We start from the raw sequence: 27,680 nt of genomic DNA on the forward strand, positions 1-27,680 counted from the left end.
CGGAAACCGCACGACTTGTCGGGTGTTCGAGGAGTTCTGTAGTGAGTGTCTTCAACACGTGGCAAAACTGAGGTGAAACTACGTCCACAAGTCGTGGGGTTGGGCGGCTACTCCTCATTACAGATGTCGGGCGTCGTAGTCTGGACAAACTGGTAAAACACGACAGCCGGCGAACTGTGGCGGAACTAACATCAGACTTTAATGCTGAGCAGAGTACAAGTGTGTCTGAAGACACAGTGCACCGAATACTGCTAACGACGGGCCTCCCCAGCCGAGGACCAGTGAATGTGCCAATGTTGACGAGACGACATCGGCAACTAGGACTGAAATGGGCACGTGACCATCGGCACTGCACGTCGGCGCAGCAACACAGCGTTGCACGATACGACGAATGTCGATACCTTCTTCATAAGCTCCACGAATCCGTCGTCTTCCAGACGAACAAGTTCTCGACACCCGAACTGCGGGACGGAAACGAGCTGGCGGCGTCTCCATTATGCTCTGGGCAACATTCTCGTGGGCATTCGTGGGCCCAGTGGAGCTCGTGCGAGGCACCGTGACGGCCGAGGAGTGTCGTCCACTGGCTGCAGACCACGTACACCCCTTCGTGACGGCAGTGGCTCGTTTCGACAAGATAATGTGCAATGTCAGAAGGTCAAGAGTGTGATGGAGTGGTTCGAGAAACACAGTGGCGATTTGCAATCGATGTGCTGGCCCCCCGTCCACAACTCTCCGGAAACAGATGGAACACATCTGGGATGTGACAGAATGTGACGTCAGAGCTCATCGATCCCCTGACACGAATTTATGGCGATTAGTTGACTTAAGTGTGCAGATGTGGTGCCAACTCCCTCCAGTGATCTTCTGAGATCTCACCGATTCCGCGCCACGATGCATCGCTGCTGTTACCCGTGCCAAAGTGGACGTACCGGGTGTTACGTAGGTGGTCGTAGTAATGTTCTGGCTCATCACTGTGCACTCTTTATAGCTGTTATATTTATCTCACTGCCTTAAACCTCTCACATACAAAATATCTTTGAATTCCAAAAAGCTGCACTCAAAAATGTGATTCTTCTGGGGGTAATGTCTCAGGTTTTATCGATCTCAGAGACGATGGTCGAGGGTATCGGACAGCTTTCGGACTAGCACTCAGTGCGAGTGTACGCTCGCTAGGCAGCTGGCGCACGAGTCCGCGGGTGGAGCGGCAGCGAGTGGTACGTGCAACTTTTGTGCAGGATGCCCGTGCGAAGCAGTCGGGTGGTGGCGGCGCTGGTGGCGGCGCTGGCGGCGTCTGCGTGCGCGTCGCTCGTGCAGCCGGCCGCGGCCGGGGTGGGCCGGTGGCAGGCGCGGGGGACGCAGTGGGCGCGCGCCGCCGCGGTCACCCGCCTGCCGCTCGAGGTGCTGCCCAGGCACTACGCCCTCACCGTCGCGCCCTACTTCCAGCCCGAGGGCGGCTTCCAGAAGAACCAGTTCCAAGGACACGTCGCCATCGACGCCGTCGTGAATGACGCTGTCGGGAACCTGACGAATACGGTAAGCTCCACTTCTAAGTAGCAATTTTCTTTAACCTGTGCAAGCCTCTCGGTCTCTCTCTCTAAATGATGAACTGTTGCTACCTGTATCCACTTCAACCTTCTTACAGTAATCGGGACTTAGTCGCCCTACAATACGCCCCCTCCCCAAATTTCCATTCGTTACCAAACTAATTATACTGTGATGCTCACGGTTGCCGTACCGACCTATCTAATCCTTCATTCGAGTTGTGCTACATAATATTTCTCTCTCCATTCCGATTCAGTATATCCCAATTAATCAAAAGATTTGAAGACGTCAATTGAAACAGTGATGAGCGATATTTTGCTTATTTCGAGAAATCGCACAGCCGAGTTTCAGTAAATTCAGTATAACTTTTTATCCACATAGGGTTCGAGTGTCGTGCAGACTCGACAAAGCCGTGGATCCGAGTTGTCGACAACGCACGCCGTAATGGTGTGGACAGTGTTTACACGACGATTGACTGGGAATTGTTACTTTCGGATATTTGGGGACCATTTGCAGCCGTTCGTGGACTCGATGTTCCCAAACAACGATGTCATGTCACTGGGCCACGATTATTCGCTATTGGTTTACAGAACGTTGTGGACAACTGGCCAGCCAGATGTTGCGACACGAGCGCCGTCCGACATTTACCGGCAAAACTGTCGCCACAGAGGCAGCACAGCCCAGTATTCGTAGAGGGCGCCGGCGGCGGCGGCGGCTCGTCCAGCCCGCGGCACGTCCAGGCGCTGCAATACGCCGAGGAATCCCACGACTTGTCACCTCGCTGCACACATTTTTAAAATGTAAATTATATACACAACCCCATTCTTAAAATTTTGTCGAAGGGTGCTTACCACTGTTTACTTAACACCAGTTACCATTGACATGTTCCTGTTCAGTATCTGGATGAATCATCGAAATAGTACAGAGAAAACTCTTCAAAACGCAAATTTAATAGCTACTTTTAGGAATGACTCTTTTTGACCGAAAACAACGTTGTAAGTACGCATTTTGTTTATAATAGTGACTCAACTCCTGGAAATTCTTGAATATGTGTTGCTTCCCCTTTTCACTTATACACTAGAAAAAATTTTTAGAGTGTACCCACGGAGGGCCTATCCGTTGAAACACAACAGCAACTCCTATACTCCTGTACGTTCCACAGGACATGCCACTCCTTCATTTCTCTTTTTCTTCATTTGTTAAAGAATACCTCCCTTTTCTGACCTCCGTCTCGGCTCCGCTGATCGTTTGCATCAACAGCATTTGTTTTGAGAATGTCAGACATTGTGCGCGTTTCGAAGGATGCATTTCTGTGATGTTGGTGTGAACCCATAAAAACTGAGAGTTATAAGCTTAACTTCCTCCACATATCTCAGAATAATATCACAAGTATATAGTCGTCAAAATCCCATACATACGCCAAGTATAACGTGCAACAGAAATAAATGATCACTTTCTCGAAATCCAGTAATTCAGACATACTGCGACGCTTAAGTTTGCAACTCGGCTCAAAGGCGCCAAACTCGTGCCCCTGCGTGCCGCCCTGCTGCGACGCTCCAGACGGCGAGCTGCGTCGGTCGACACGTGCGGGGAAAAGAGAAAGGGCCGCGGCTCGCAACTTGCTGCGGCGTGTGACGTCACACCGGCACACAACGAGCCACGCGATCGGAAGGTGACACCCCTATTACACCCTACTTTTAACGTCTCTGCGACGGAGGTCAGAACTGCGACCCCCGGCTTAGAAATCTACATCTACATCTACATCCATACTCCGCAGTCCACCTGACGGTGTGTGGCGAAGGGTACTCTGAGCACCTCTATCGGTCCTCCCTTCTATTCCAGTCTCGTATTGTTCGTGGAAAGAAAGATTGTCGCTATACCTCTGTGTGGGCTCTAATCTCTCTGATCTTATCCTCATGGTCTCTTCGCGAGATATACGTACGAGGTAGCAATATACTGCTTGACTCCTCGGTGAAGGTATGTTCTCGAAAGTCCAATAAAAGCTCGTACCGAGCTACTGAGCGTCTCTCCTACAAAGTCTTCCACTGGATTTTATCTACCATCTCCGTAACGCTTTCGCTGTAACGAAGCGCGCTGCTCTCCGTTGGGCCTTCTCTATCTCTTCTATCAACCCTATCTGGTACGGATCCCACACCGGTGAGCAGTATTCGAGCAGTGGGCGAACAAGTGTACTGTAACCTGCTTCCTTTGTTTTCGGATTGCATTTCCTTAGGATTCTTCCAATGAATCTGTCTGGCATCTGCTTTATCGACGATTTATTTTATATGGTCATTCCACTTTAAATCACTCCTAATTCCTACTCCCAGATAACTTATGGAATTAACTGCTTCCAGTTGCTGACCTGCTATATTGTAGCTAAATGATAAAGGATCTTTCTTTCTATGTATTCTCAGCACATTACACTTGTCTACATTGAGATTCGATTGCCATTCCCTGCACCATGCCTCAATTCGTTGCAGATCCTCCTGCATTTCTGTACAATTTTCCATTATTACAACCTCTCAATATACTACAGCATCATCCGAAAAAAGCATCACTGAACTTCCAATGTTATCCACAAGGTCATTTATGTATACTGTGAATAGAAACGGTCCTACGACGTTCCCCTGCGGCACACCTGAAATCACTCTTACTACCTGGAAACCCCTCTGAGTCTCGTGGACGAATAGCGCGAGCTGGGTTTCACACTATTGTCTTTTTCGAAACCCGTGCTGATTCCTACAGAGTAGATTTCTGGTCACGAGAAAAGTCATTATACTCGAACATAATACGTGATCCTAAATTCTACAACTGATCGACGGTAGAGATATAGGTCTATAGTTCTGCACATCTGTTCGACGTCCCTTATTGAAAACGGGCATGACCTATGCCCTTTTCCAATCCTTTGGAACGCTACGCTCTTCTAGAGACCTACGGTACACCGCTGCAAGACGGGGGGCAAGTTCCTTCGCGTACTCTGTGTAAAATCGAACTGGTATCCCATCAGGTCCAGCGGCCTTTCCTCTTTTGAGCGAATTTAATTGTTTTTCTATTCCTCTGTCATCTATTTCGATATTTACCATTTTGTCACCTGTGCTACAATCTAGAGAAGGAACTACAGTGCAGCCTTCAACTTACGAGTGGCCGAGGAAAACATTTCAGATAGACCGCCGCTCACAATCGACACGAAAACGTCCCAGAGGTTAGCATCAAGTGCGCCAATGAAACTGCCTCTTTCCCTGAGGCGTCGACTGCACACATTTCGCGTTCGAGAGCGAGAGTTCTCAGTCTGATGAGCAGCAGGTAGTTCTAGACCTTCCTGACAACCTTTGGCCTGCTGAAACCTTCCCTGAGGGCACTGCGGGGCTGCATCTCCACTGAACGTGCAGTAGGACCGCAGATTTCGTTCTCGTCTACAGACCATTCAGAACCGTACGACGAAATCTGAGCGCGATCGGAAGCAGGAAAGGGTACGCACACCTCTTCGGCCTTCCTACTCCCCTCCCTCCTCCAACATTGACACGCCCCTGACTACAACGGCAAAGAGTCCCTCTAGGAGCCTCCAGTTCGGTGACAGCCCCACTGCCGCGCACGCAACTTTGTCGAGCATTTTAGAAATGTACCTTCAGATATTTCGACAGCACTTTAACGTGGCGGCTGTGCTAGTGTCAGAAGGTTAGGCGACCCCTTCGACAACCCTCCGCTTGGATTTCCTTACCATTCTTTTGCCGTCAGCAGTCGATATCTAAACAACCGAACGCAGCAAATTGCTCAAATTTTAACGGTTTATTCTCTAGTCATTTATCTAGAAGTGACACCTTTCCGTTTTCAAAAATGTGCTATCGATAAACAACCCAAACACTTGCTTTTTGGATACCGAAACACCGCCAGGGATTCCGAAACGGACACGCACAGCAAATGACTGGAATTTTTATAATGTATTCCTCAGACCCCGATCTCGACCACCCTAGAAAACTTTTTACATATCTTTATCCGTTTTCGAAATACAGAGGTTCAAAATTACGCTACTTGTTTACGAAAAACATGCACGTAAAATCCGGTGTGAGGCAGTATAGAAAGTGAGGTCGCACGGAGAAATATGTTGTAAAGTGTCTCCGTCATTATCTGCGAACCCCATGTCGTAATAATGAAACACATGCCAAACTTTTTTGCACGTAAACTTTGGTCTGAGGTGTAAAATTAGTTTCGCGTTTTTTTTTCAGTTTCACATAAGTAAACTGTCTGCATTTTCCTGACCGTTAGCCGGCCGAAGTGGCCGAGCGGTTAAAGGCGCTACAGTCTGGAACCGCACGACCGCTACGGTCGCAGGTTCGAATCCTGCCTCGGGCATGGATGTGTGTGATGTCCTTAGATTAGTTAGGTTTAAGTAGTTCTAAGTTCTAGGGGATTTATGACCACAGCAGTTGAGTCCCATAGTGCTCAGAGCCATTTGAACCATTTGAACCTGACCGTTACATTTCTTCTGTAAGAGTTACATGCCGTGCTGCAGCTGGGAAAAGAACAGAACCAGCGGAAAAATACTGAAAGATAATAGATAGTGGACGTGTTATAGAAAAAGCAAAGGAGACAATAGCAGCTCGGGAGCGGAACATAGTTGACAGTGACAGAACAGCGCCAGGCAAAAAGTGAAGGAGACACTGTCAGCGGCGGGGAGGGGGGTTTAGGAATAAAGGGAAAATGGGCGAGAGCCAGTGATAGTGAGGGACAGAGTATATAAGAACGACAATGATGATGAGGAACAGAGAGATAGAGTGAGAAGAGACAGCAGAGTAGAAAGGGAGGAACGAGATACGTATCAGCGATAAAAGAGACAAAGAGGAAGGCAATGACAGAGCGAGGAGACTGTAGCAGTAGGACAGAACGAAGGAGATGGCGGCTGCAAGACGGGGGGAGACAGCGGCAGTTAGAAAGGCACAAAGAGAAAAAGACAGTGCTTTGGACTGAATGAGGAGGGGCAACTGGGAGTGGATGGATATAGGTGACTTACAGCGACGGACTAGCGCGTGTGAGAGGGTTACAATTTGGAGTTTGAGGTGAGTTGCACGTTAAAAAAGTACGGAATACCAAAATTTTTGGGAAAATTTTTAAATGTGCTGAGGAAGGTGGAATGAGGTAGAAGGGGACCAACTTTTGAGTCAGAGTCTTTTGAACGTGTTCGCAATTTTTGTGCTCCGAGAGGAGCATTTTTTCGCTGGTACATAAATGATCTAGCTGATAGGGTCCGCAGAAGTCTGCGGTTGTTTGCTGACGATGCTGTGATGTACGGGAAAGTGTGTCTTTGAGTGACTGTAGGATGATACAAGATGAGTTGGACAAAATTTCTAGTTGGAGTGGTGAATGGCAGCTAGCCCTAAATGTAGAAAAATGTTATTTAATGGTGACGAGTAAGAAACACATAATTTGCGAGTACAGCTTTATTAGTGTCCTGCCTGACACAATCACGTCGTTTAAATACCTGGGCGTAACGTGGCTGAGCGATGTGAAGTGGGACGAGCGTGTGAGGATCGTAGGAGGTTAGGCGAATGGGAAAGTATGATTCATCTGTAAAGGAGACTGCTTATAGGACGCTATTGCGACGTATTTTTGAGTACTGCTCGAATGTATGGGATGCACACCAGGTCGGATGAAAGGAAGACATCGTAGGAAATCAGAGGCCGTCTGCCAGCTTTGTTAAGTTCGATCAGCACGCAAGTATTACGGAGACGCTTCGGGAACTGAAGTGGGAATCGCAGGAGGGAAGACAAACTTCTTTTCGAAAGACATTATTAATGATGGTAAAATCACTTGCGCTATTTTATCGCATTTTTCATAGACTACGACTCCTTCGTCTGGTGACAGCATCTTTCGACCATCTTATACTATTTTTGGACATCTCCCCGTAAGTCATTCCTTCTGTGAAATACGCCGGATGAAAGAAATAGACAGAAAAAGAAACTACGCTGGGTCCCGTTACAAGAAGAGAAAATGTGCCCAGAGAAATTTATCATTCAGTTACCACTAGCAATGTTCATTTCAGTAACAGATAACAAAAAACGAAACTGTACTTATAGTGTATATTCATTATAGTAGAAAGATTGCATAATTAAATTTGTAGGTGATTTATGGTATAGTGCTTGCGAATCTTGGTATACAGAACTGCTACCAGTGACAAACAAAACGGCTGTAACCTGCCTGGACTCGAGTCGACCTGAGCTCGGATGAGAGATGTGGGGACATCGTGTGGTTCCGCGTTGCGAGACTGGTGGCGCTGTGGTCTCTCAGCGCACGTTTTGACTGGGTGGGAGACCAGGAGGTCGTGACGGCCAAGGCGAGAGTCGAACAGGCAGACCAGGACAGCACGGAAGTTGAAGGCTGCTTCTTCCACATCAGGAAATGATTTGTGTATCTCAAAAATAGAAGTGGTTTGGGTACTATAGTACACTTGACAGTCCCGCTACAATTAGTCGGGTAAGTCTGTTCCGAGGTTAGAAGAAGCCGAGGGAGTACCACGTCCTACAGGACAATGTCTACTGAAGCAATGCAGACCACACCTTCAGGTTGGCCGCAGCGTTATGTTCATCGCTGGAATGTAGTCCATCTATAGCAATGATTCGATGTGGCAATGCCCAAATTCGACCGCGGTCAAGAGCCCGTATTAAACTCCCGGCACGCCCGTGACTGGCTGCGTGTAATGGGCACAGAAAGCCGGGCGCACAGTCCCCTCCAACACGACTGTACCTTGTCGAGCACTAGGCATCGAGTGCTGAACATTCGGGTTGCTTCCTTCACTTTACGCAATGATTTCTGTGTGTGATGTGTGAAAAACACCAACCTGAACTGTGTGTTAGGTGTGGTGATTGTGATTGTAGTTTACACACCCCTGAGATACGAAATTAAAGTTTCTGTGGTCGGTACACGGAGTGAAGCTTCCTATGCAGTCGCGCGAAATTATTTTTTAAAGGTGATGAAACAGTCAATCAATGTTTATGGAAAATTTTGAGCATATGGCACTTAGGACATCTTCTCTTAAATCAACTTGTTTTTTGAGATACGTGGATGATATTTTCATCGTTTGGTCACATGGAATGGAATCTCTTCATCAATTTTTAGATCATTTTAACTGCCTTCATCCACGAATCACATTTACGATGGAAATTGGAAATGATAGCAAATTACCTTTTTTGGATGTCTTAGTACATAAGAAAGAAAATGGCACTTTGGGCCACAGTGTATACCGAAAACCTACGCATACGGACCGCTACCTCCATGCCACAAGTTGTCATCCACAACATCAACGTTTGGGAGTTTTACGCACACTGGTCAAGAGGGCTTATGCTGTTTCGGATTCCGATAACTTGAAACAAGAGTTGGGTCACCTTAAGGTTGTTTTCAGGCAGAATGGGTACTCTGATCACCAAATTACTCGTGCTTTTCAATTTGGACCCCCACGAGAACCAACGGTGGACACTTCCAAATCTGTTGCTTTTTTACCCTTCGTGGGAAGTATTTCTTCGAAAACTTCAGGAAATATGATATTAAAAGCGTACTTATGCCTTTGGCCAAAACTAGATCCCTTCTTGGATCGGTTAAAGATGTTTTGGGACTGAGGAAGCCTGGGGTATACAAGATTCTCTGTCACTGCAGCGAGGCCTACATTAGACAGACTATTCGTACAGTTCAAGATCGATGTGTGGAACATCGACGGCATACACGTCTGCTCCAGCCGGAAAAATCAGCCGTTTCTGAACACTGTCTTAATGAAGGGCACAATATGTCCTTTAAAGAGACGCAAATTATTGCCTCGGCTTCCCGGTACTGGGATAGTGTATTGAAGGAATCAATTGAAATCCGTCTGTCTGATGATATTATTAACAGAGATAAAGGATTTCCTTTAAGCAAGACGTGGACTCCTATTTTATCTCAGATAAAACAACAACGGTCTGGTTTCCGACCGGCTGCATTTTAATTTTGCGATTCCTCGCTTTTGACAGTTTTCACCGCTGGCGCCGCTGCAATTCTTCGCCTCACAGAGGGCAGCTCTTCCGTTGCTCGCGCACGCGCAACGGCCAGTACCCGCGGTATAAAGGAGCCGCCGAATCTGAGGTCTCTCCCACTACCCCCCCGCCCTTCTCCATAACGATCGCCCCCTTCCTGACAACCTCAGTAAGGCCAACCACTTCGCTTCCCACCTTTCCGAGGTCTTCTCCATCCCCGATGATCCCCACTTTGATTATTCTCTTTTGCCCACCGTCATGGAACGTGCCGATGCCTCGGTCGCTCCACTTGCTCCTAGTCTCCAGTACTTGGGGCAGTTGCCCCCCTCCGACGTCACCACTCCCATCACAGCACAAGACATTAAACTTATCCTCCAGTCCAAACGCAACACGGCCTCTGGTCACGACTGTGTCACCTACCGTCACCTTCGAGAAAGCCCCTATTCCTTCCTAACTGTCCTCGCCCATCTCTATAATGTCATCCTCTCTACTGGCTTCTACCCTGACCTGTGGAAGACCTCCCGCGTCCTCTTATTCCTCAAACCCAACAAACCCCCTTCTGCCGCCTCTTCCTATCGTCCCATCTGCCTCACCTCCGTCTTCAGTAAGGTCTTTGAATCCATCCTCTCCCACCGTATCCATCAGCACCTTGCTCAACACCACCTCCTCCTCCTTACCCAGTGTGGCTTCCGCCCCTCCTTCTCTGCTGAAGACCAACTCCTCAATCTTGTTCACCTTCTGTCCCTCCAGCTCAACTCCCGTCGCTCCGCCATTTTTGTTTCCCTTGACCTCCAAAATGCCTATGACCGTGTATGGCATCCCAGTCTCCTCTTTAAACTCCAAACCTACGCCCTGCCTATCAATTTTGTCCGTCTAGTCGCTTCCTTCCTCTCGCACCGTCCTTCCTATGTCACCCTCCACAACACCAACTCCCGTATCTTTTATCCCACGGCTGGCGTCCCCCAGGGTTCTGTCCTCTCCCCTCTCCTTTATCTTTTGTATACAGCTGATATGCCCAAGCCACCCCCACCAGTCCACCTTCTCCAGTATGCTGATGACACCGCCTTCCTTGCTCTCTATCCTACCCTTCAACGGTCTCAACGTACCCTCCAACCCACCTTAACCAGTTCACCACTTGGTGTAACCAGTGGTTCCTCCGACTCAACCCCTCCAAAACCCAGGCAATCATCATAGGCCGCACCACTCGCTCCTTTCGCCTCCACGATTTCTACCTCACCCTTCATGGTCGTCCTATCCAGCTCACCCCCAACCCTGAAATACCTTGGCCTCACCCTCGACCGACACCTCACCTGGACCCCTCATTCCAGACCATCCAGCAGAAAGCCCATTCCCGCCTCCGCCTTCTGAAACTCCTGTCTGGCCAGACATGGGGATTGCATCCTTCTACCATGCTCCACACCTACAAATCCCTCATCCGTCCTATCCTGTTTTATGCCAGCGTTGCCTGGATCTCCACCCCCACCCACTTTTACAAGGCCCTCCAAATCCTTGAACGCCATGCACTCCAACTTGCCTTCCGTATCCGCCTTCCTTCCCCCACATGGCTCCTGTATGAACTGATCCCCTTCCCTCACCTCCTCCTGTTCCTTCAACATCTCCGCATCCTTTACATTGTTCGCAGGCTTGATCCCCCCCACCCTCTGGTTTCCTCCTTCCTCTCCACTCCCCGCCCGTTGCCGCGCCTCTATCGCTGTATCCCTCCCTCTCTCCACCTCCACACCCTCCATCTCCTTCATCAGGGCAATTTCCAACGCCTCCCCCTCCCGGATGATGAACTTCGCCGTGACATCTACCCTTCCTTCCAACTATAACCTGGCCTTGTCCCCCCCCCCCACTCCCCAGGGCCCCCTTTTTCCTCTTCCCTCCTTCTCCCAGAGCGGATTTTCCTCCATCCCCCCTTACCCTGAGACCCTGCACACCATGCTTGCCTCTTTCCTTCCCACATCCCTCCCTACCTGGCCCTCTTCAGCGCGCCCCCCGCTCATCTCCCCCATCCCCTCCCCTCCCTCCCTTCTTCAGGTCTCCCTCATCTCCTAGCACATGGCAGATCCTCTGTATTGATCATCATCAGTGTGCCACATCAGTGTTATGTTTAGTGCTGTTTCTCCTGTGCGTCAAGCGGTGTGATTTTAATTGTGTACTGCCTTGAGGTTCGCCGTCAGTGTTACGTTATGTGCTCTGCCATCCGTCGATACCTTTATGCTCCAGTCATACTGTGCCTTGTGTTCTTTTCATCGTCGCAGTGTGTGGCTTTTTGTGTGTGCTACTTTTAAACAGTTTTTTATTTCCATTTTACAGTCACCCCATTTTTTGTCTATTGCCTTCCATGATGTTCCCTCTTTTTTATATCTATGTTCACCTTATTCTCTCCTTTGCTGTTTTTAAATGTCTTCTATTGTTTTGTTCTATGTCTTTCGGCTGAAGAGCAGCGCATATGCTGCTGCCAACCCGCCCCGATGGGGAATTGAAATACAATAAAGAAAAAAAAAAAAACAAGAGGTCTCTTCAGTTCCGGCGTGATTGTCCACTCAATCTCACCTGCAGATGGCGGCCAGATGGTCCGCCGAAATATCGTGTTGTCGTCAGGATGATGGAACCCGGCTGCAAACCCGTGAAAATCATCAGTCAAAAATGGCTCTGAGCACTATGGGACTTGCATCTATGGTCATCAGTCCCCTAGAACTTAGAACTACTTAAACCTAACTAATTTAAGGACAGCACACAACACCCAGCCATCACGAGGCAGAGAAAATCCCTGACCCCGCCGGGAATCGAACCCGGGAACCCGGGCGTGGGAAGCGAGAACGCTACCGCACGACCACGAGATGCGGGCAAAATCATCAGTCAGTCAATAGATAACGATTTATTAAGCCTGAATTTAAGAGGGGTAGGCACACCTTTAAAAGTTAATATTCGTGCACGAAATATGCAGGTCAGCCACATCACAACCGCACATTTGAGTTAAGGGAGGCATCGAACTATTAAATGAAAATGCGTGTTTATGATCGATGGTGCCGGCCGCGGTGGTCTCGCGGTTCTAGGCGCGCAGTCCGGAACCGTGCGACTGCTACGGTCGCAGGTTCGAATCCTGCCTCGGGCATGGATGTTTATGATGTCCTTAGGTTAGTTAGGTTTAAGTAGTTCTAAGTTCTAGGGGACTAATGAACACAGCAGTTGTCCCATAGTGCTCAGAGCCATTTGAACCAGTTTTTGATCGATGGTGTTTATTTCTCTTGACGTGCATTCGAGCGGGAAAAACATTCGACAAGATTACAACGAATGCAAAGATAGAGAACAATTATGTCTAATTCCGATCGCGGTACCAATTTTATGATCGCGTAATGAATACTGCCAACGATCAAGCGAAGAGCATGTCAGAAAATGCTAATGGAAAGTGAACTCAGAAGAACAAAGGCCGTTCACAGATGCAAAGTGCATCCTGCAAATCAAAATGGTTCAAATGGCTATGAGCACTATGGGACTCAACTGTTGTGGTCATAAGTCCCCTAGAACTTAGAACTACTTAAACCTAACTAACCTAAGGACAGCACACAACACCCAGCCATCACGAGGCAGAGAAAATCCCTGACCCCGCCGGGAATCGAACCCGGGAACCCGGGCGTGGGAAGCAAGAACGCTACCGCACGACCACGAGATGCGGGCGCAAATCAAAAATCTAAGTGGGGTTATCAGTTACCGAAACACCGCGCCCCCTGAACTATTCCTGGGAACAGCGTCGCTGGACGAACCTCACCAATTAAACTCCCCGAACTCAGATGCGCGCGCGTCGGCTGTGAGCGAGACTTAGTAGCGTGCTGGATCCATCTTCCCGTGTGCAGCCGTACGGATGCTGCAACACCATCGTCCGTGGAAAACAGAAATTCTAACTCCTCTCTCTAATTTTGGAATGACTCCAAGTCATCCATCAATGACGGTAACGATTCTGAGCACCGTCTGATCTCTGGCCAAGTTTTGCTGAGATTGCGACAACAGCCGTGGTGAAATTCCAATATTCCGACAGAGCGCCAGCAGAAGATAGATTTTTTTTTTTGTTTTGTGGACGGGGGCGGGGCAGAAGTGAACCGTTTTTCTAGCCGCACTCGAGGCGCTGCGTCTTGCGCTTCCCACAGAAAGCTTTAAGTACAGGAGACATACCTCCATATAAACATCGCGTCTTTGCTCGAGCGCTACCCAGCCGTCTGGGGCATTACCGACTGTCGCGTTGACATGTCCGGCTTTGTCTCGGGAAGAAGTGCGAGAGCCCCCAAAGGCGACGTTTATGGCCACAGTGAAGGTCGAAACCTGAAGTATGTTACCACCAAGACACAATCGATGCCTTCTCTGGGCGATAGCAATGGAAATACTATCGACAGGAGTGTTGCCAAAGTATAGTTACTAAACACAGCCTTCCGAAATTCCTTCACCAAAGAACACGAAGTAAATATTCCAGAATTCGAATCAAGAACAGCTGCTAATGTGAGTAACGTAGACATCCTCGGAGTAGTGAAGCAACTTAAATCACTTAACAAAAGCAAGTCTTCAGGCCCAGACTGTATACCCTTTAGTTTGCTTTCAGAGTATGCTGATACAATAGCTCCATACCCAAAAATGATATATAACCGTTCGCTCGACGAAAGATCCGTGCTCAAAAGCTGGAAAGTTGTGCAGGTCACACCAGCATTCAAAAGAAAGTAGTAGGAGTATTCCACTAAATTATAGGCCCATATCGTTAAATCCAGCAGCATTTCGGGACATATATTGTGCTCGAACATTGTGAATTACGTCGAAGAGAAGGGTCTATTGACACGGAGTCAACACGGATTTGGAAAAGATCGTTTTGTGGAACACAACTAGCTCTTCGCTCAAATGAAGAGATGAGTGCTATCGAAAAGGGATTTCAAACTCATTACGTATTTCAGGATTTCCGGAAGGCTTTTGACACTATACCTCACAGGCGGCTTGTAGTGAAATTGCGTGCGTATGAACATCGTCTCAGTTACGCGACCGGATTCGTGATATCCTGTCAGTGAGGTCACAGTTCGTAGAAATTGACGGAAAGTCATCGAGTAAAACAGAAGTGATTGCTGGCGTTCCCCAAGGTAGCGTTGCAGGCTCTCTGCTGTTCCTTATCTATATAAACAATTTAGAACATAATCTGAGCAGCCGTCTTAGGTTGTCTGCAGACGATGCTGTCGTTTATCGACTAGTAAACCAGATGGGATCAACGGAGTATATCGAGGAAGTTCACCGAAGTTCAGCACGTTTTCTATTATCGCGAAGAGAGAGTGTCACGGATATGATACAGGATCTGGGGTGGACATAATTAAAACAAAGGCGTTTTTCGTTGCGGTGGAATCTTCTCACGAAATTTTTATCACTAACTTTCTCCTCCGATAGCGAAAATATTTTGTTGACGCCGACCTGCATAGGGCGAAACGATCACCGTAATAATCAGTGAAATCAGAGCTCTCGAGGAAAGATATAGGTGTTCGTTCCCTCTACGCGCTTTTCGACATTGGAATAATATAAAATCGGGAAGGTGGTTCGACGAACCCTCTGCCAGGCACTTAAATGTGGTTTGCAGAGTATCCATGCAGATGTAGATGTAGAATGCCAGTGTCCCTCTGCTGTCTCACTCTGCTAGGCTGCTGTGTCGAGTAAAAGGAAATACACAGCTTCTCACAAACTGAAGTGAATAGCTAATTCAGTTCCTAGCTTGATCGTTGGCAACACGTGGAATTACATATGCAAGAATTTTGCAAGTAATAATACGAATTATGAAAAGAACATTTCAGTTACCTCTTCAATACGTTAGTAGACCTGGGGAGTAGTATTAGAACATAAAAATGTGAATAAACATGTAGGGTGGCGCTACATGAATAATTAAGCCACCTTACATGTAGTCTGAATTCCATGTTAGACTTCAAAAATCCCCTACAGCTGAAACTTGCTGGCAGATTAGAACTGTGTGCCAGGCCGAGATCCGAACTCGGGACGTTTGCCTTTCGCAGCAAGTTCCCCACCGACCGCAAGACTAGCACATCTGGAAGAAAGACAGTTTTAATCTGCCAGCAGGCCTCACAACAGCACAGATTCCGCTGTAGAGTGAAAAATTCATTCTGGAGACATATCCTACAGTTGATTTGTGATTCAGTCCAAAAGACAGAGGAAGGAAAGGCACACCAGCTCCAGCAGGACCATTCCTTAGTGGTGGAGAGGCCAACATTCAGCTTGATGACACATTTACGTCGACCCTAAAGATGCAACTGTAGCGCTGAAGACAGATATGAAAAATGTTACACTAGCATTTAATAACTTCGTCATTGCATGGCTTTAATGTAGTGCTATCTCATATCCCCTGGGGGACTATTATAATCTTAGCCGGATCAGTATTGTAATTTAAAAGGATGCTTCCAGTCCTAATTGCTTCGTGATACTGTAACACTTATTTCAGCATACACGTATTCTCGTTGAAACTCTGTGCAGCTAGCTGCCCAAGAATTATCTCTGAGACAGTGATTATTCAGCACAGCTATTAGCACCAGGAAAATTGCTACTTGAAATTGTTACTTAACCACAAGAACATAAAAAACTTCGATTTTTATCTTAAAATTTCTCTTTTAATCTGACTGCTTATTTTAATGCTGTTGCTTGACTCCGTTCTAGTTTAAATATTATTACCACCATAATGTAATAACCTTGACTTTAAAAATGCGTAGCTGCAAGAGATATTAGTTTTTGTAGCTACAACTATGAAATGAGGTATGCTGGCCCACTGGGACTTTATTTATCGTCGAAACTTGTTCACAAGTTGGTGTGGTATTGAGTCAAAAAATAGTCAAATCTTACCCCTAATTTTCTGATATTTGGAACTTAACCTTACTCAGATAAATAAATAAATAAAGCAAAAATTACAGCTAGCCCTTTACGACATCGCCACTTTTCAACCTACGAAACAAAAACAGACATTCTTTCTCTTCAGACGTTGCCTTCTACGAGACATTAAAAATTTTCCAATATGACTCTACAAAATATTCTGCCAAATAAAGTGAAGCACCACGTGTGGCTCGAGAATCTAAACACGATCGTTTTGCTATCTTGCAGTATTCCTAGATAAAAGTACAGAATCTTTGCACTCTCGATGAAAGTCACATAGGCAATTTTTTTTTACAGGGAAAGTATTAGTACTTCAATTCTTTATGATCACTATAACAATCAGGACTGTCGCAGTTTTTGGACCAGAGGTTTCTTGAGTAATATCTCTGACTTTTGGCAGCATCGGTGGTGCAAGTTCTCATTAGTAGCTGGTTCTGCTGTCACCAAATTTCTCTCAGGCAGCATATGACACATGCAGTATAATAATTACAACCACTATTAATATACATTTACGTTCTTCGTAAAAACATATTCAATTAGCGTCTGTATTCTGTGAGAGAAGGAAGCATAAAAAACAGCCTGGTAAACAAACAACTGTACGTATATCTGCAACATAACAATTTTATACACAGCAGTAGAAACGTAAGTTTAATGATGTGTTATCTAGGTCTATATCCGAGACACGCACGTTAATTACTACTGTGAATATGACCACAGGAGAAGCAAGAAACATATCATATATGACCTAGCGGTTCTAGGCGCTTCAGTCTGGAACCGCGCGACCGCTACGGTCGCACTTCGAATTCTGCCTCGGGCATGGATGTGTGTGATGTTCTTAGGTTAGTTAGGTTTAAGTAGTTCTAAGTTCTAGGGGACTGAAGACCTGAGAAGTTAAGTCCCATAGCGCTCAGAGCCATTTGAACCATTTTGAACATATAATATAAACTTTTTGGTATATTTATCTGTTCCTTGCTTACACTCTATGACAGTTGTGTGCAATGTATCCAAGAAATTTCTCCATTTAAGGATTGATAGCAGTAACATGTGCGACATACTGTGAAGTAGGACATATTTTAAGTCCCGTCAGATTAAAACAGGCAGAGTTATAGTTACAGTCTAAATCTCTTCATCGTTGTGTGCTTGTAGTTGTATATCGATTTGAACATAAGAAACGACGTACGATTAACACAGATGTCACTGACATAGAGATACGTAATAAGTAAACTTATGTATCGTATGGATATGTTGTAGACATTGACATGTGTACAACTGTTTGTATCGGATGCCGCAGACGGTAGGTTCTACGTCTGAATACAATTTGGCTACTACACATTATAAATTGAGATACTCTTTAATAAACGCTTATTGACGGCATCAGAAGAAAGTGGTGGGGTGTCCCACAGAACGCTGTGTCAGCAGTGGAATTGAGTTGTCGTAGTGAATAACGGTTTAGTATAGACATCGAACTGTCGGTCCCTGTGTAACTGGTCACACGAGCTCGTTCAGAGATCGAAGAGAGCGAGACTGTGCCATCAGACTGCTCCTACTTAACTACCGTAGTGCTCGACGACTTTAAGCTCGACGAGAGCTTTAACTTTGCTGTGGGAAGCTCTGTCGACAAAGGTGTCGTACGTTTTACTGCGCTGTTTGGGATCACAGGCCGAGTTCACCCTTTCTATCGGTCCGCAGATCACCCTCCACGCGGCCAGCAGCCTCGACTTCGATAAGGACACTGTGAACGTCGTCCAGTACCAGCAAGACCCTACGAGGGAGACCTACGTCGCCGTGACGTCAGTGGATCGCGACAATGCGACGGAGACGGCGACCGTCCGGCTGGTGGCGGAGGTGAGCGGCGAGGTTCGCATCGAGATCTGGTACACGGGCCAGCTGGCCGAGGACATGGACGGCTTCTACGTCAGCACGTACGAGGTGGCAGGAGAGACGAGGTGGGTAGTGGGCTCGACGTCCGCGTCTCTCTTTTCACTGTTCTGTCTCACCAGTTTCCGGAATGGCGAGGGCAATACAAATACCCAGTCCCCAGTCGGAGAAAATGTCTGACACGGCCAGCAATCGAAACAAGCCGGGACCCTGCGATCCACAGGCAGCATCGCAGGCCGGGCCGGGGACGGCTGGCTGCTCACACATTCGGCTGACCCGGCAGTGGAGTCGGCGTGGCGTGCCCGCGTTTCGAGTACGCTGAGCGTGACTCCGTCACCGGTTTCTCCCGTCAGTGAACGAACCCCAGAAACTAACAACTGCTATTTCTTTTGAATACATTACGGGAACAGCAGTGATCAATGTCTTATAAATAATTACTATTAAAAACAGTCTCGATCACGATTTATTTAACAAGGTACTACTACTCTCCAACAGAAAGAGGTTCCTACTCAATGGTCTGAAGATGTCCACAGTAGTGGTCGAAACCGGTCACTTTGTTAAATAAATCGTGATCAAGACTGTTTTTAATAGTAACTGCTATTTCACTTGCAGCGCCTGAAGCTGTTCTCTTCGATTCCTGCCTAACGACGCCATCGGCAATCGCGATACATTGCGAATAAACTGCCAACATTTATGATGAGCGAGAATAAGAGTGCCGCTGCTGATTGTTACACTCGCAGCAATTTCATCGTCCGTTTTTTAAACAGACACGCGTTCAAAATCGAAGAAATTCATCCCCGAGTTGGGGCCGTGGCTAGTGCAGGGGCACTTGCTTGCGAAAGGCAAAGGTCCGGAGTTCGACTCTCTGTCCGGCATACCGTTTCAACCTGCCAGTGAGTTTCAAGTTTCGTGTAGACTCTTATTCAGAAGATCCATTACATTTTCTGTCATTTTTATGTTCGTGAGATTGACCACCCTACCCGCAAATTAATGTTTGATTTCCTGCTGTCTTACATTATGTTTCTTATGTCAATTGGAGGTTTTCTTCGTGTGTCTCATTACGATCTTTTCCTGTTCGTTACTAACACCTTTAAAAACACATAGGGCAGCCACGATGCGGCGCCACTGAGATTCCACTCCGGTCTAAAATAACAGTCACTGTTTTGTTAATTACATTACACCTATGGTCATCATTTAACTGTTTTGTCGTGCTTAAAGGTTTCTGTGTTATTTAAAACTTTTATTCCGCTTTTTGCAAGATTGTGTGTCGTTCAGTTTGCCAGGCAAGGAGCTTCCCGTTATTACTCTTTATACCTCTTATGTGAATTTTAAGTATGTCCACGTTTTATTGTCAGACACTCGTGTGAAGTAACTTTAATTAATGACTACGCATACTGCATTTTAACTACTAAATTTGCGATACTAGTCAGTAGCGTGCCGTAACTATAGTGCCCGCCGCTCGCCTCAGTCATTTGTATAAATACCACACACATCCGTGCCATCACACGCACTTACTATTTACCTATGTCTGTAGTCAATGACTTTGACTCCTACCTTAGAATATTTTATGGTTTGTATGGCTGCTGCCCGTGGCTGTTAATGATATATTTTTTTCTTATTTTTTATGTGTCACCAGGTCTGTTATAGATTTTGCTTCAGCTAAATTAACTTTTTCGGTTACATCACTGTTATATTTCATTTGCAACAGATTTGAAGATGGCAGTAGCAGAAACTAGTAATAGTGGATTGTAATATCTTTGTGGTCAAGATGCATCTTTAAAAACAAGGTGCGGCAATCCGATCGCAGACTTCACGTCTTCGATTGATAGACATTTAATTATAAGAAACTGAACAAAGGGTGATGTGTTCTTCATAAATCTCCAGTGTGCCGCTGCCTTGTAATAGAATAAACAAGTTATAACACAAAAACAGCGCAACGTGACGAAAGGAATATGGGGTCTGCTGCATAGATTGACGAGTCATTCTCGTGTCAGTTCCCACAGCTGCTATCAGGGAGACGAGTGGGAATAGCTGGCTAGTGTGAGCTGCACAGGCGTTGCCTAGCTGCTCGATGTGGTGGGGCGTGCTAAGCAAACGCGCTGCGTGTGGACAGGTGGACTGGGGCCGTGCCTCCTCTGTGCAGGTTCCTGGCTGCGACGCAGTTCGAAGCGACCAGCGCGCGCAAAGCCTTCCCCTGCTTGGACGAGCCGGCGCTCAAGGCCACGTTCAGTATGGTCATTTACCCTCCTCACAACTACAGTGCGCTCTTCAACATGGACCCCATTCCGGCTCCCACAACAACAACAACAACAACCACGACGACGCCGACGCCGCAAACGACTGAGGATGATTCGCCTCCACTGCGCAGCTGGCCTGCACCGAGGTACGTTTAGCACCGAAAACCACGAACGTCCCAGGAGGCAATAGCCTCAACACAAATAACATATCCTGCTGGCCTCTACAACTGAGGCACCAAGAACGATAGGAAACGACGAAATTTTACTTATTGTGTGTATACACACACTATTATACAAGCAGATTTGCAAATAACCTACCAATTTCAACTATGGAATATTACAACTGCTCAAAAACAAATTCAAATTATTTTACAAGTTGCGGAAAATATAGGACTAGAAACGCCATTCGAAAAACCGGAATATATGACGTACAACAGCCGGCCGAAGTGGCCGTACGGTTAAAGGCGCTGCAGTCTGGAACCGCAAGACCGCTACGGTCGCAGGTTCGAAGCCTGCCTCGGGCATGGATGTTTGTGATGTCCTTAGGTTAGTTAGGTTTAACTAGTTCTAAGTTCTAGGGGACTAATGACCTTAGAAGTTGAGTCCCATAGTGCTCAGAGCCATTTGAACCATTTTGACGTACAACAAACAAGTGCCAAAGTTTTTGATCGCGAAATATGGAAAAATAAAAATGGTTTCTCAATATTTGGCGGGGGGGTGGGGGAGGGAGGCGGACGGACGGACGGGGTAAATCATACAAGAAAACGGTTCGGAAAAAGCTTTCAAAAAACAGCAGCTGCATTCAGATTAACACAAAACATGTATAACAAAAAAAAAAAAATCAATTTCTATATTCAGTAAACTTAGGCATTACAGCACTGTAATCAAACCTGACTGTCCTGGTGCAGAAGAAACTTTAATTTTAAGTAGAAAGAGAGATATCGAAGAAATTCGTAATAAGGAAATAGAAGAATGGACAGGCATACATGGTGACATGAGGAAACGAAAACTTAAATTTTATGGGCACATTAAAAAGAATGGCATCCACTAGAGTAGTAGAATTCTACGAAAACATAAGTTAGGCCAAAAGGGAGTCAATTAAATCGATCACTGCAATTAAGGAGGATCTCAAAGCAGCCGGTATAACTCAGGCAGACGTTACAGATAGAAAGACATTCAGACAAAAGATACTTGATTAGAAAGTTGGCCATAGGCAAATTAGAAAACGGACTGCAACACCATGGTCTGATGAAAGAAAGACATAACATTCTGAATCGATGAAACATATTTGGACACAAAGGAAGGCCAACCATCAAAAGCGACATTGATTTATTGTATGTCGCGTGGTCCTACTGTACCCATACGTGAATAATGATAATATTGTTTAACGTTGTATCCAAAAATCTCGAAAAATTCTTGACCAATTTACTTCAAATTTTTACACAACATTCTAGTAAACACAGAGACAGACATACGCTATTTACTTATTTTAAGCAACAATTTGCACATTTTCGGCGAAAACTGACTGTCAAAGAGAAAATGCTGTGCTGTGCTGTGCTGTGAAAATGGGCAGTTTTGTCTTTTTTCTTGCCGTCAGTTTTAACTATGACGGCAGGGCATTTCAACTATTAGACAAATTGTTTCTCTAATATAGCGGGTAATCAAAAAGTCTGTGTAAATTTGAAATCTGAGTACATCACGGAATAATGTACATAGAGAGGTACAAATTAACACACATGCTTGGAATGACATGGGGTTTTATTAGAACCAAAAAAATACAAAAGTTCAAAAAATATCCGACAGATGGCGCTTCATCTGATCAGAATAGCAATAATTAGCATAATAAACTAAGACAAAGCAAAGATGATGTTCTTTACAGGAAATGCTCAATATGCCCGCCATCATTCCACAACAATAGCTGTAATCGAGGAATAATGTTGTGAACAGCACTGTGAAGCATGTCCGGAGCTATGGTGAGGAATTGGCGTCGGATGATGTCTTTCAGCATCCCTAGAGATGTCGGTCGATCACGACTCACTCGCGACTTCAGGTAACCCCAAAGCCAATAATCGCACGGACTGAGGTCTGGGGACCTGTGAGGCCAAGCATGACGAAAGTGGCGGCTGAGCACACCATTATCACTAAACGACGCGCTCAAGAGATTCTGATTGTGATAATACAGCTTCACTAAAAGCGCCTTTTCAGGCAACGTCAACATGCTGCGACTGCTGGCGCATCTGATTCTCTCTCTCATTACAGCTCCTTTTATACACGATTGTCATGCGCAGTCACTGACGTTTTGCTGTCCAGCGCCATATGTCGAACATTTTGTGAACTTTTTTTTTTCTAATAAAACCTCATCTCATTCCACGCATGTGTGTCAATTTTTACCTCTCTATTATTCCGTGGTTTATTAAGTTTTCAAATTTATACTGACTTTTTGATCACCCGGTATACAGCGTCATACTGGTTGTCGTTCTCAATGGATGAGACTGTGGCGGCCAGGGCAACACTCGAAAAATGTGCGCATCGAGGCAGGTAAGGACAGTAAGGGAGACTCGTGGCCTTGTGTCATCTTGTTGAAAGATGCCGTCTGCATCTACATTTATAGTCTGCAAACCACCTTGAGGTCCGTGACAGAGGGTACGTCCCGTTGTACCAGTTGTTAGGGTTTCTTCATGTCCCATTCAAATGATTATTTGAATGCCTCTGTGCGTACAGTAATTATGGTAGTCTTATCCTCATGATCCCTGTGTAAGCGATACGTAGGGGGTTGTGGTATGTCCCTAGAGCAATCGTTTAAAGCCAGCTCTGGAAACTTTGTTAATAGACTTTCTCACGACAGTTTATGTCTGTCTTCAAGTGTCTTCCAGTTTAGTTCCTTCATTATCCCTGTGACACTCTCCCACAGATTAAACGAACCTGTGATCATTCGTCCTGCCCTTTTCTGTATACATACAATATCTGTGTTAGTCCTAGCTGGTATGGGTCCCACACGCTTGAGCAATATGCTAGAACTGGTCACACAAGTGATTTGTAAGCAATTTATCTTAAGTCTACCACCAGCTTTACCCACAAATGAACCTATGAAATCATTCCATTTCATATCCCCACAAAGCGTTACGCCCAGGTATCTGCATGAGTTGGCCGGTTCCAACAGTGACTCATTGATATTACAGTGTGAGGATACTACGTTTTCCTGTTTTCTCAAGTGCTATATTTTACGTTTCTGCACATTTAGAGCAAGTTGCCCATCTTTGCACCATGTTGAAATATTATCAAGATCTGATGATATTAATGCAGCTTCTTTCAGATACTGCTTCATAAAGGATAACTGCATCGTCTGCTGAAAGCTTGATTTTACTATTAATATTGTCTGCAAGTTCATTAATATACAATATGAACAGCAGGAGACCCTACACACTTCCCTGCGGCACACTTGAAGACGCATCTACATCTGACGATGACTCCATTCAAGACAACATACTGTATTCTTCCTGCCAAAAAGTCCTCAGTCCCGTTACCAAATTCACGTGATATCCCATATGATCGTCCTTGTGACAATATGAGTAGGTGCGGTACTGAGTCAAATGCTTTTCGGAAACCAAAAACACTGGATTTACGTGCTTGCCTTGATCCCACATGACCGAAGTTTTAGAAATCCATGCTGGTTGCCATTGAGGAGATCATTCTGTTCAAGATACCTCATTACGTGTGAGCTTGTAATATTCTACAACAAATCGATGTCAAGGATACTGGATGGTAATTATGTGGATCACTTTTACTACCCTCCTTGTAGTTGGGTGTGACTTCTGGCTTTATCCAAGAACTGGCCACGGTTTTTTGTTCGATTACAGTCGGAGGAGGGGATACGTCAGTCGCAAATTCAGTGTAGAATGAGACAGTGCTTCCATAGGGGCCTGAAGCATTGTTCAATTTTAACGATTTCAGCTGTTTCTCAACTCCACTGACATTAAAACTTATTTCACTAATCTTTTCAGTGTTTTGAGGAGTAAGTTAGGGTAATTCTCCTGAGTATTCCTTTGTAAATGAACATTTGAAAACGGAGTTAAGCATTTCAGCTTTTGCCGTGCTACCCTAAATTTTAGTTCCTGTCTCATTCGGTAGGGCCTGGACACTAACTTTGGTGCCACTGACAGCCTTTACATGCGAGACGAATTTCTTTGGATTTTGTGAAATGTGATTTGACAATATTCTGCTACTTAGTCATTGACGACATCACGCATTGCTCTCTTTCCAGCAAAGGTGTTTCATTCAGCATCTGTCTATTGCCCAACGCTTTGTTTTACACCTATTATGCAGTAATGTCTGTTCCTTTAGAAGTTTCTTTATGGCGAGTGTATACCATAGAGGTTCCCTCCCATTATGAACTGTTCTATTGGGTGCATATCTATCATGTATCCAGTGCGTGGTCAACTATTCTTTTAAACTTGAGCCAGAGTTTCTCTATATAGTCCTGACCTGAGCTGTAAGTATCGAGTTCCTCATTGAGATGCGACACTGCTGATTTTTTGTCTAGTTTACCTAACATTTACATCTTTCAGCTTGTTTTAGTTGCCCTTTGTACTTTGGTAATCATTGTTGCCACTACCGTGTCACGGTCACTGATACCAGTTTCGATGTGCACATCCTCAAAGAGGTGATTTCTGTTTCTTACTATTAGATCCAATATATTTCTGTTTTTAGTAGGGCTTCTAACTATCTGTTCTATGTAGTTTTCAGAGAGGGCATTTAGTAAAGTTCCACAGGATGACTTATCACGTCGACCACTAAGAAAACTGTAATTTTCACAATTGACTGTTGGCTGGTAAAGTCTCCAGCGACGATTACAGTAAGACTGGCGAACTTCCGTACAAGTGGGCTGAGAAGTAAAGTTTTCAGTTACATAAGGGGACGAATCCGGCGGGCGACAGAAGGATCCAATTATCGTTCTGTGCCAACCCCCGATACCGAGTCTCGCCCAAACAATCTTACACGCAGCTTCAATTTCAATCTCGGCGGATTTGAGTTTTTCGTGTAATGCGACAAGTACACCACATCAATTTCCCATTCGCCTATCCTTTCGAAATATGCTCGAATTTTCCCCCGAAATCTCACCGCTCTCCATTTCAGCCGTGGCAGTCTCGAAGGCAGGGGCAAGCCGCCGGCCATAACAGGTCAGAAATGTAACGGCCGCTTTCCAAATTACCGGCTGTGCGAACGAGAGGTGACCGTGTCCCGTACCCGACGGCAACCACACAGCGTCACACAACGCGCATCACCCGTACGATAATGTTCTTCTCCTTCGTCACGTTATCCCACATCTTCGTGGGAATGGCACATTAACCTGGATTCGGCAACGTCCTTTCTGTGACCACCCCGTCCTCTATTTCTCCCCCAGGGTGGAAGTTGTGTACCCCAGCTGATTGTGTTTAGTGTTAAGTGGGAGAACGTTTTCGAAATGTTTGTGAATTGTGGCACCGAACTGGAACTCGTGTACCAGCGCACTACTCACCTCGACGTGGTCTGCAGTGGAGAGGGTGCAGACGAGACAGTGACAGCTCCCAGATACCTCCGCTACGGCCCCGCGGCTGGGGCGGCTCCCCCCCCCCCCCCCCCCGGCAGAGCGCGCCGTGGGCCGAGTGGCGAGCCGCCAGCGCGAGACGGCTGCTGGCGAGCCGCGGACCGCCCTGCCGCAGGCTCCAACTGTGCTCCACATACAGCCCGAGTGTCACACGCCCGCGGTTGTACACCTGTGACGCTAACACGGGACTTTAGTACAAAATGGCTACCCGTTTGTAGGTTACTTGCGTGGGCTTTGCTGCCTCGTGACGCTTACGATAAGCATTTCCGCAGCAGCCGCTGTGGAAAGGCTTCTACCTACTTCCACTTAGGTGCCGCCGTCTCAACTGTTTCGACGGCTCGCCTCGCGACGTCGTGACGGCTGTGTCGTATTTTGTAAGGCGTAGCCTGCGCCCTCGCCTGCGCCTGGCACTACTGGAATGTACTTCCTAAACTGTACGTTTCTGACCTAACACGGTCGGCCCGCGACCACAGGTGTGAAAAACAGCCTAAAGACCGTACGTAGGCCGGTCAGCTCGCTCGCCGTCGTCATTAATCTGTTAGGCAGATACTATCCAGAGCAAAGCAAATCCCAGAGCGGCAGAAGCAGCTCGATAACTAGCACAGTTATCTGGGAAAGTCTGCAACAAAGTTAGCGACCTACGGAATTTGCCAACATGAACTCTCTCCTCAGAGCTCCACACCCGGATTCGTCTGAAAAGACAGCAGGGCGCCACTCCCGCGTGTCGTGTCGTCGTCGGATGCACCACCTTCTGCGACAGTGCCGAGGGAAGCCGCGACCGATATCGCCTCGCCGACAGCCCGCGCTGCTCGATGCCTGCGCGGACACTCCTCTCACTGCGGACGGACCCGTGGCCTCCCTGCGGCAGCGGGCCCGGTGGCCTGAGGCCGCCGAGACCCCACTTGCCGTACGGCATTCCTCGACCGGTCGATTTTGTGTTAGTAACATTATCACGAAAAACTGCATTTCCCGTAGGACACACTCATGCCTCTGACACATACTGGTAGACTATGTAACCTGGAAAAGACATTTGATGAATTTATCTGCTAAGAGATGTTCACAGCGCTGGAATTTCTTTCTTGCAACGTGTAGCTGGAGTCAACCCAAACGCATCCTGCTCATCACGTCTTTCATGCGATGCCAAGAGTCGACGGAAAGTGTGCGTTTCTTTCTCGTCACTCACTCTCACACACACACACACACACACACACACACACACAAAATGATTTTGAAAGTGTAGTTTCACGTTCCCACTCGACAGAGTGCTACCAGATTAGTGTAGTGCGATCGATATTGATTTTGCCGGTACGAATTAAAAGGCACAGTGGAAGACGAAGAACAGCCGGTAGGCTACCCCAGCAGCGACTGAGCAGCGCTGCACGCCGGGGCGGTGCTGGCGCTGCTGTGCTGTCCCTGTCAGTACGTAGCCTACACACCGGACTAATCTGGCAACCCACGCATTCAGTCGACATTTCGCGTCGCACGAAACAAGTGACGATAACAATTTGTTTGAAGTGGCGTCAACTACGCATTATAGAAAAGAAATTG

At 46.5% G+C, this 27,680-nt stretch overlaps 1 protein-coding gene across 1 annotated transcript in view; it reads left to right on the forward strand.

The window, feature by feature from the left end:
* Positions 1 to 1,236: 1,236 nt before the first annotated feature.
* Positions 1,237 to 27,680, forward strand: part of LOC126101542 (aminopeptidase N-like) — a 145,947-nt gene continuing 119,503 nt past the window's right edge. The window contains exons 1-3 of the mRNA XM_049912181.1: positions 1,237 to 1,533; positions 18,123 to 18,379; positions 20,455 to 20,694. Of these exons, the coding sequence (XP_049768138.1) occupies positions 1,237 to 1,533; positions 18,123 to 18,379; positions 20,455 to 20,694 (794 nt within the window). The remainder of the gene's footprint in view (positions 1,534 to 18,122; positions 18,380 to 20,454; positions 20,695 to 27,680) is intronic.

Source organism: Schistocerca cancellata, chromosome 9, assembly GCF_023864275.1.
Source record: "Schistocerca cancellata isolate TAMUIC-IGC-003103 chromosome 9, iqSchCanc2.1, whole genome shotgun sequence".
Lineage (NCBI taxonomy): Eukaryota > Metazoa > Arthropoda > Insecta > Orthoptera > Acrididae > Schistocerca > Schistocerca cancellata.